This window comes from Acanthaster planci, linkage group LG05 (genome assembly GCF_054643075.1).
Source record: "Acanthaster planci isolate LZ-2023a linkage group LG05, COTS_SCS, whole genome shotgun sequence".
Lineage (NCBI taxonomy): Eukaryota > Metazoa > Echinodermata > Asteroidea > Valvatida > Acanthasteridae > Acanthaster > Acanthaster planci.
In genome coordinates, this window is record NC_141781.1 from 5,953,296 (window position 1) to 5,963,576 (window position 10,281).

The following is a 10,281-nucleotide window of genomic DNA, read 5'->3' on the forward strand; positions in this document are numbered from 1 at the left end:
TACTTGTCCCGTCTGATCTTTGTAACATTTGTTTTTATTGATATTCCTTAATGCTCGAATATCGATTACTTTACTTTAAAATATTTACCAATATCTTTGATGACTGCAGTTTAGCAAAAATTGAACAAATCAAATAACTTTCCCACTTTTGAAACGTCTGGTACGTATAGACTGTCAGACACGCTGGTGCTAAATAGTTTACGAACAAAATAAGCTGTTTGCGGTTTCTGTACACCTCCAGACATCCAGAGAATAACAATACAGCAAACTTGAGTTACCGTGCAATTAAATGCAGTAAAAAGCAGGTCTGGGCAGAAATGCAAAGAGACAATATTGGCACCAATGAAAAATAAACAGGGTATTATTCAGTATTGATTTCTATACGTAGGGACTTATCTCTATGAAAAATCATCCTAAATCGTTATCAAAACAACTGAAGCCTTTGGTCAATTCCTTAACCCGCAGGCTTTGTTAAAGCTAGAGGAACATAAGCAATATCTTGGACACACTTTCAGCATTATCTTTGCAGCTTTCAGAAGACAAACGACACAACACTATTATAAGTCTCAGTCTCTGGTCCAGAGCTTCTTCAGGTCCTCGTCACTGGTAAGTTTGGCCTGTTGTTTGAGCAGGTCGTCACCCTGGGTAACGCCCCATTCGTCCGGTTTGGACAAGCCAGCGGCGTACGGCCGACCGCTGGCCGGCTTCAGATTCTCCCAGTATTCACGACGGGCCCTTCAGAGAAAAAGGAAACCAGACCGAAAACCCCAGAAGTTAGTAAGCTTGCACTGCTGTTGCTGCACGTCAGGCACTTGGGCAGGGTTTCGTTTGCCTGACGAATTATATGTCGCCCCGTTTGATTCATTCTCAAGGTCCCGACGTCACTTCATCAACGTCCCGATTTTCCTCTAAACAAGCGTTCTGGTTTTGATTTCAAAGTCTCCGTCTTGTTCAATTCAATTTAAAGGCCCTTTCCCAAATTTACGTCAGCACTTGCGATGGGTGTTGCTTATTGGTATCCGTCCAAATCGCTCCTGGGGCGATTTTGATGGCCGAATGCAACGCACACGTGAAAGTGAAACGCATCAACGCATCGTGTACACAACACACCATAAAAACGTACATATAAAAAGACGCCTCAACACTCCCCTGGCTATGCTGCTGCTGCAGATCCGTGCAGCCTTTAAGTGGAGCCTTCAAAACTTAATACTTCAAGTAAATATAAAACTAACGTCACCGTCTCTCATATAACTCAGAATTTACGCTGAAGGCTAATTCTATTTCTTTGATTTATTGAATGGTCCATTTATTGTTTGTATAAAAGAGCACTACTGCCATTTCACCCTTAATTTGCACTTGGGATACAAGTCACAGTTGGCCTCTCTCAACTGTCAATACACTGCCTTTACTAAGTTGATTTCAGTACCCGGCCTTTTCAACGGAATAAGCTATGATGTCTTACCTTGCTCTCACCCATGGCTTGGTGTGCTGTCTCAGCCCATCTCCCCAAGGACCGTGCTTCTCTGAGCCGGCGGGCAGGCGACCCCGCTCCTTAGCCAGCTCCTCGGATAAGGCTCGCACGTGGTAAGGTTCGAAGCCGCAGCAGGCTCCAATGAAGCGCACCCCGAGCTCGTAGGCGTCCCTGGCGTACTTGTGGCAGTCCCATCGAGTCAGGATACGCGGCTCCAGACCTGCCAAACAGTGCAAAAAAATTAATAACCTCCTTTAACTAGTAAAAGGTGGGAAAATCCAACCCGAACATTATCTGAACTGAAGGAGTGACTGATTTGTACAAATTTGGAACAGAATTTTTCGGACGAATTCTGACTTTTGTATTGTTTTGAAAGTACAAGATGTTTTGAATCTTGTTGGTTTATTTTCTTTCTTACTTGAAGCCCTGAAGAGTTTTCTCAAATTCGCTTAAAGTCCTTTAAAATATTGATTTCCATCTTCCCATAAGAATTTTTAATTTTTATAATTTCTCGGAATAAAAATCTAAAAATCAACACGGTGATCTTGTGGGGGAATTTTAAAAATCCCGTCGCGACGCACAGATTAATAACAGCCCTAGGTGGCTTGCCAAGGAAAGTAAAAACCTGTTCAGCATGATTTCTGCCCAGTTTACGGCTCTGTTATTGGTAAGCAAAGGATATCAGCCTATAAAAGTGGTATAAGTTGTATCAACAGTGATCTTTGTGTTTCATTGGTTATCTAACAACCTCGTCTCGCGCGCATGCGTATATTCTGAACCAACGTGGAGAGTGAATGTAAAATTTTGAACGCTGCACGCGCGCAGAATACAGCTCTGGAAATCGGTGTGGAGCCTATCAATACAAATTTGGGCCACTGAAGCCTGGAAGAAACCCAAGGGGTCCACAGCTTACCAAACGGAAACTCTGGAAGGTCGATGAATCCTTGCTTGGTGGCATCAGGTGTCTTGAATCCCAATGGCTGGGCCATCAAGTGCTTCTTGTAGCCGGCCTTGGTCAGAGCCTCCTTCATCAGCTTGAGGCCGGCCAGGACAATGTCTGGGTCGAAGTGGCAGTTGATCCCGATAACGTCAGCACCTGAAGATTTTTTAATCGATTTTTATTGAACCAGATATGTATTGGTTTGCATTTTCTTTGACTTTGCCCATTTTTAGATAGCTCGACTAAGTCTGACTCTATCCATAAAATAAAACATGAAAACCTTATACGCAGATGTAACTATTTGAGCATGTTCCTTATAAAGTTACTTGAAGATGCTAAATTGCACCACTGAAGAATATGTTATTTACACTAGAGTGATCTCTCCTACAAAATGAATATTTTCACACTGAAGAGCTATGAATTGTCTGCCGGCCTCGACTATACATCAGATCAGACTCGCAACGATGAAACTGGGCACAAAAATGGAATAGCCGCCATCGTGGTTGAGGCGAACTTTTATGTGGGATATAGAAGCATTTCTAGAAGGGCCATTTTAGAAACAAAACAAGCATCCGTTATAATTACCAACCTGCCTTGGCCATCCTGACCGCGCACTCGCCTGTTGACACGCCGTGCATGTCGCCTTCCGGTCCGATGCACATGGTAGCACAGATGGGCATTCCTGGGCACATCTTCTGGATGGACTCAATGGACCAAACAATCTCCTCGACGTGCTCGAAGTACTGTAGAAAAACCAAAAATGCAATTTGAAGACGATGCTCTCAGAGGGGCTAAATGGTGAAGAAAAGGCTCAGTCCGCTACGAATGGAAATCAAAGGCGCGCTTATCCAAGCCTCCATTAAGAGACATCGTGCATTTTCCATAAAAATGCATGTGACAGCCTGCTGTGGTTTGAAAAGGATAAAACGCGGGCACGACGTGTTTTGTGTGGTTATTTGCACACAAAGGCCGGTTTCATACTTCAGGCAACTGCGAAAAGAAAGTGAATTTTGACATAACAAAAAATCTGTAGCAACATTTCACCCTAGTTGAAATGTTTTCGACTGCGAATTCGCAACGCAAATATTTGATCATAACGTCACAATTTCGCGTTCGTGTTGGCTGTTGCGTCAAGTCTGACGCTTCAAAAAATCTTCAATTCATTTTATTTCTCAAGAGTTCCAGGTAGGGTTCCTAAACCCGTGCTGTTGTCTCTCGATTCTTCCTCAATCATGTTCAGGTATCTGTCACTAACCTCAGTGATCATGAAGTCCACCTTGTTATCCACAAAGACCTTAAGTTGTTTCTCGAATTCCTTCTGTACGGCCTCCTTGCCCAGCCCCGTCAGATAGGTGGGCGTTTGGGAGATGCCGCCAGCCACCAGCGCGTCTCCTTCGTTGGCCACCTCCCTGGCGATCTCGCAAGCTCGCTGGTTAATCATGGCTCCCTGCAGATTCGGCAAGATTTGTTGTTAGCTTGGAAAAACCCACAGGGTTACTCTGTGTCTCTTTATAAGAGTCGAATTCTTACTCCTTCGTGGCTCACTTTTCGACAACGAGGGGTTTGACACTCACTGGTGCTGCATTATCAACGAATTTGCGTCCACGCATCGAAAAATGTTTCAGGATAGAACAGTCATGGCACCTCCCCATCAAGCAAAATTTAAACTATAGACAAGAACACATGCAGTGTTCTCATAATTACATGTACTTACAAAAAAAGAGATTTTGAAAAATCCCGGGTAAGTCACGGGCATTTAAATGATTGTACGGTTCGAGTTTCATTTTTTGCTCTTGCAATGCAAACAGACCATAGCATAGCTTACTAAAAGGCTCTTCTCTCAACTTTGATAATTCGATAGCTTCCATTAATGATAAAGCGGGAAAAGGAATATCCTTTTAAAAGGGGGTTGTTGAAGTGTGCATTTTGTGTTCTCTCACCGTGTATTTCTGCTGGGCCTTGTTGCCGCGGTTTTCCAACTTGTCATCGCTGGCGTAGAAAGTAAAGGTCTGCATGACATCCGATCCCGCCCTGAGGAAATCTCGATGAAGCTGACGGACTGAACAATATACAGGGCGTATCAAGGTAAGGGAAACCCAAATTCAATCATAACTTAGTTGGAAAAAAGCTTGTTTGTATTGGCCTAAGCACATTCAAATGTGCATCATCTACTTTACAGTGATTGCTTACATCTCGCAATGCAAATTTCACCTGCTGGTCAACAATGCATGTTACTCGTTCAACCGTGACATTTAGCGCATGATCAACTTGTCACTGGAAAGAACACATTCAGGCCTTTCTGGAGACATATAATGCTCAATTAAGAAATCTGTTTTTTTCTATAAATAGTAGTTGAATGTGAGTTTCCTTTATTTTGATACGCCCTATAGATGTAGAACAGGTGTAAGCAGCTGTATACCATCTAAAATACTTATATCTTTATTTCATTAAACACAATTCTTAGCTCCACTAGCAAAACATTTTACGCAGCTCAAAACTCCAGTGTGGTAGGGGGACAAGATTATGTCGTAAACGGAGATAAAGCTGAGCCCCCCCCCAACATTGTTTTCTTTAGACAGATAGACGAATCCGGTGACTATGGCAACGCTATCACTGGTCATTAAATGGTGGTACACGCCTATGGCAGTAAGCGCTGAGATAATACGAAGCCACTGCTCCATGGCAGTAAAAAACTGAACAAAATGTTTCCCGTGATAATTATTTTACTAACAGTGGCCATATAAAATGTGCAGGGAAACATCGCTGGATTTGTATATGTAGGCCTAATACGTGTGATTCACAATAGTGCGCCTCCAAGAGTTTTCTGTCTCAGGCTTCGTTTCCGAAACCAAACCCTAATTGTTGGCCCGGGCCTGACGCGTTTAAATTAAAGTACTCTGATGTTTGGCTCTTTTGCATCTTACTTGTGGCACTATCAGACTTCTCTTTGCACCTACAACTTCAAAGTCGGGTAATAAAAAACAGTTGAAGCCTCCGACGGAACCGAATCGAGTATTGGAAAATGGCCCTACTAATACATGCAAAATGGCTACTCCACTGTGCGTGAGGTTTGGCATGTGTGGGCCATAACACACGTCCCATTACCCGCATAAAAAACCAACTTTTACAACGGCGGTGATTTCGTATTTCGCTTTAGATTTCACATTATTTTACAAGTCACTGCATATTCAAACAGGAATGGAACCAATCTCAATGTTGGGGTTCAGTGAACCATTGACAAGGGGCCTGTGCAAATTAAGGTGAGGGAACGCTGAGCCGATGACTTCAAAATCACACGGCTGGCGTCTCGATTTCCCAAGCCCACCTCCGAGGCACGTTGCCATTTAAACGGTTATATGGATGAAAAACAAATTAGACTGGTTTTTTTTTCAACAAAATCCCCGAATTTGGATATACCATCAATCCACACCTGCTTCAGGGTTTTCTACGGTGGCCTCTGGAGTCCATGGACCGGCCTTAACGTAGCCACGCTTCTCCAGAGCAAAAACGAAACCACCGTCGCCGATGACTACCCCGGTGTCCAACCTCTCAAGCAGACCCTGCAAAGTTAGCACAAAACCTGGAAAATTACACCACCTCCTCCTGCGGCTCCAGACGGAGATAAGGGGGCGGGGGATCCGGAGGAAATAAATAATCAATTCAATTTAGTGATTGTTTCCATGACCGTAGGCATCTCAGCTTTGCAAGACGTTGTTTATGGATCGAGGAAAATTTGAATGAAAAAATTCAGCCTGCGAGAAAACCAGACATCTGTTTGTTTTTGTTTTTTGTTCTTTTTTTTCTAATTTGAATGTTAGTCCGTGCTGAGTCCATTCATTCCCCATTTAATAGCTCCAGTCGTTCATCTGTGTCGTGATATTCTCCTGTCAGCCTAAACCCGCATAATTTGCGGGGAGCTTTATGGTTGGTATTTATGGTACATGAATCGAACAACCACCAGAATATAGTATTGCTGGTGGTATTCAGTGAAGAGAACATTTTCACTGAAGATTCTTTTCGCTCTAATAACTCAGTAACCGATATGCCAACCGAGCGTATTGGTCATAACCCCCTCGCTCGGACCACTGGACTGTGTCTGGCCGAAGTTTTTATGAATAATGCCCCTCAAACTGTTGCGTTGGGGTTTTCACGGCCTCGGTTTCAGAAACTAAAAAGGAGGCCTCTAATCGAACGGACTGGCCTGAAACAGTGAGCATGTTCGTAATGTATGTCTGTGACTACGAAAATGTTTTTGGAAACAAAATGGCTGTTCATTATGGCCGTGTATAGTTAGGCGTGCGGCTACCGTACAGACCTTTTTCACCCAAGTGACCAAATGTAAACAATACCGTCACGTGTAGACCGCGCGTTGGCCACGGTGATCGCATTCCTGTAAGCAGCTTCTACCACGTGCAAGGGTACGTGCGAACACGGCATGTTTGACTGGTTTATTTTGAATAAGTAGATTACCATCACAACACAATGCACTCGTTACCATCACAACACATCATAGGTCCAGCACGAGTGTGACATCACTGGAACTTGTTCCAGTGAGGTGTCACGCTCTATACAAACTGTCTGAGTGCACTGCCGCGTATATCTGCCGGTTTGTTTCCAAGTCATGTCGCAACTTTCTCTTTACGCGGCTCTGCATCATCAGAGCTGCTCTGCATCAGAGCTGCTCTGCATTAGAGCTGTATGTGAGAGAGAGAGAGAAGCGCCAACCAAAATTGCTGTTCATTGTGTGTGCAGTACTGCATGCGGCTATTTTGTGCGTGTGTGCTTATTATCCATATGCATTGACGCATACTCCACTTTTTTGGTCCCAACAATTGAAATACTCCTGTCGCAGCTTTCTCCACACAGCTGTGCCCGCCATCATACATCGCCCTTTCGAGAGACGAAGAGGTCTCCGACCGGCCCGACGCATCAGGCAAAGCTAAATTTACCCGCCTCTGTTTTTGTGCACGGTGTCCGCTTAGGACAGGCCGCATCCAGTTTGTTTCTGTACTAGAAACTAAAAAGAACCAACCTATTTTAAAGACCGACAGCAACAACCTTCTAATGAAATAACCGGAACGATCTAGTCGGCTCTGGATGAACTGAACTTGGAACGCCACGCCCACAATATGCCCAGCAGATTAAATACCGGCTCAGCAAACACCCCCATGGCTTTGTGTTTATCGTGTCAAAGGTTATCTGAAGCGATAGTCTGAGCACTTCGAAGGCCAAAGTATAAAACCTGACAGGTTACACACTAAGCATGTAAACACACATCGCAAACTACAACCACGTCCCCGTATTATAATATCCATACCATGGCGGTGTAAAGAGCTTTGAACACGGACCCATGGTTCTAATTTATATGTACCAGACTTTAAAAAGACGAAATGATATTCAGTAGATAAGAACATCATGCAATCTAACATTCAGGTCACAAGTATATCATTTGGGCAGGCAATTTGCAATTTTCCGTCATTCCCTGTGGAATTGTCATCCGTAAAATTCTTCTTCATTATTCTGGTGTTTTACTTTTAATGCAGGTAAATTAGCAAATGGGTGACAATTTCCCGCTCCGATAAATTTGAATATCATTAGTTCGCTGTTTCTGATGCAGGTGCACTACTGTGAGCACAAGCTTCAAACCATATTCTAAAACGAGCTATCCTGTCCAGATGTTGCCAACGTATCTATTGACCAATTTTTGTCAATAAACCAGGCTTTAATGATATACGGTAGCAGGGTAAATTCAGTCACGGAACAGAAATTCAGCACATTTTGCAACATGGGGGAAGAAAAAAACACATTTTTCGACAAGAGGGAAGAAAACCAACAGCCTGTTCCAGCCGTGAACTCTCATTACAAAGCAGACGGTTGATGATAAATAATTGGTACTGCTCTTCGATCAAAATTTCCAATTTACACTCGTCTAATATGTATTTTCCAATTTTGCATTTCTTTTAAAATGTTGTTTTTTATGCATTGGAGTACATTATTAAACACTAACTCTCTCTACGACTGACTACGTCAACATAAAATCCGAGGCCTCAGATCTCTTGTCACTTAAATTGAAATCTTAGGCCCAGTGGCGTATCCAAGTTATGGGTTCGCGGGTGGGGAGGGGGTGGAAATGGGATTTCTTCTCAAAGCGAATAGTCCATTTTTTCCAACCGTCGTAAACCTATCCTCCCCCACAGGTGTAAGTATACGGTTCAGAAAGTATGAGTGCTTTCAATTCCTGAAAATAAATTTTAAAAGAAATAAATTCAAACCAACAACATGTTGGGGGTAACTAGCCCCTAATGCCGGCCCCTGGATACGCCACTGTTGAGGCTCTTCCAAATCTTATTGGTACTCCCTTCTGAGTTGATTGTCCTACGAATGGATTTTATTCAAAGGCAAATCAACTCTGTAGTACACTAATTTTGCGCAAGATTCAAGGTTGCACTGAACATTATACCAGCTTTTCAGCTACCTCCCCTAGCTGTCCCCCTGCCCCCTGGGACTTTGGGGTTGTCACAGGAAAGTGGGAACGCAGCAGACGACGAGCCCCGGAGTTCTGGCAGCAACAGCACGCCACTTTTGAACTCGCAGAGCCGAAATCAACGGTTTTTATGACAATCCCTGACACATTGGTAGGGGCCTTGTGGCACACCAGTGATTAACTTTCCATGTGGGGTCACTGTAGCAATGTGACCTACAAACTTTCTAACTTGGGCCTAACTATATATCTGGGGACAGCGCATGATAAATAGGAGGGGGACAAGTAGTAATGATCCCTTGAGAACGGAGTCAAATGGTTTGAAAATTAAATTTGGAAAACAGTATTACCTTCTTCGGCATGTTTGCACGGTTTCGTACGTAAGAACGACAGCTGGTACACAAAACGGTGTTGCTTCAGAGCACGGTTGTGGCAACCAGTCCCAGGCAAGAGCACAGAGCGAGTGACAGAGTTGTTCCCCAGGAGCCACGCTATAATTTCATTCATAACAGTGGGCAATAATCGATACTTTATTGAAACACGTCCGGTACAAATGGTATCGATTATACGACCGGGCAGACCTTTGATAACGTGCAGTGATAAGACTGGACAACAACAGAGTTATTTTAAGTAATTTTGTTTGACATGTACTAGTCGATCACGACACCCAAACAGAAGAATATCCCAGGGCCAAGGTGGGCCAGTCCTTTTTATCGTGAACTGTGTTGACCAGTGGCATATTGCCACTGAAAGCTTTATATTACGGCACGCATAGTGAAGAAATTAAGCCTTCAGGGGCGTGTTATTGTTTTTAGGAGGGTTAGGGGTAATTACTATAAAATGGGTGTATCTGAACCGTTGTGCATGCGTTTTTGGTAGGACAGTTGGGGGCATTTATAATAAATGAGGTCGACGAACTTTTAAGCCTACCACAGCAAAACTGCTCTTTCGGCCAGTTGCTCGGTAACTCAGTTAGAAGGGCGCTTGACTTGTAAGCGGCAAGGCAAGGGTTTTCATGCAGGAAGTTATTCCCATTTATTTTTATTTATTTTTATTATTTTTTTTCTTAGGGGTAGTTGGTAAAAGGATGTTTTTATAATTAGAAAGTAAAGCCCGAAATTTACCTAACTTAAGTTTCTAAGTGTCCACTAAATTGATCGAGCTTGCAGTTAACCGCACCCATTATGATTATTGCCCATGACCCTCCTAGGAAAAAAATGTGCTTCAGGGGCTGTGGGTTGGAGAGAACCGACCTGGAACAAGTCTGTAGCATCATGTGACTGCAACTTACTGAGAATTTGAATCGAATAATAGCTAGAATCGACACCGGGTAATGCCCACCCGACGCCGTTACTAGATTGAAAACATCGCAGGCACCAGGTGCTTATC

General features: G+C 43.4%; 1 protein-coding gene across 1 annotated transcript; it reads right to left on the bottom strand.

The window, feature by feature from the left end:
* LOC110988857 (betaine--homocysteine S-methyltransferase 1-like) lies at positions 1–9,400 on the bottom strand. The gene is made up of 8 exons (XM_022252770.2): positions 9,243–9,400; positions 5,842–5,971; positions 4,352–4,470; positions 3,667–3,858; positions 3,001–3,154; positions 2,385–2,567; positions 1,463–1,691; positions 1–735 (listed from the first exon to the last, which is right to left on the bottom strand). The coding sequence occupies exons 1-8, from the start codon at positions 9,252–9,254 to the stop codon at positions 567–569; spliced, it is 1,188 nt and encodes a 395-aa protein (XP_022108462.1). The 5' UTR covers positions 9,255–9,400; the 3' UTR covers positions 1–566.
* Between the last annotated feature and the right edge of the window lie 881 nt (positions 9,401–10,281).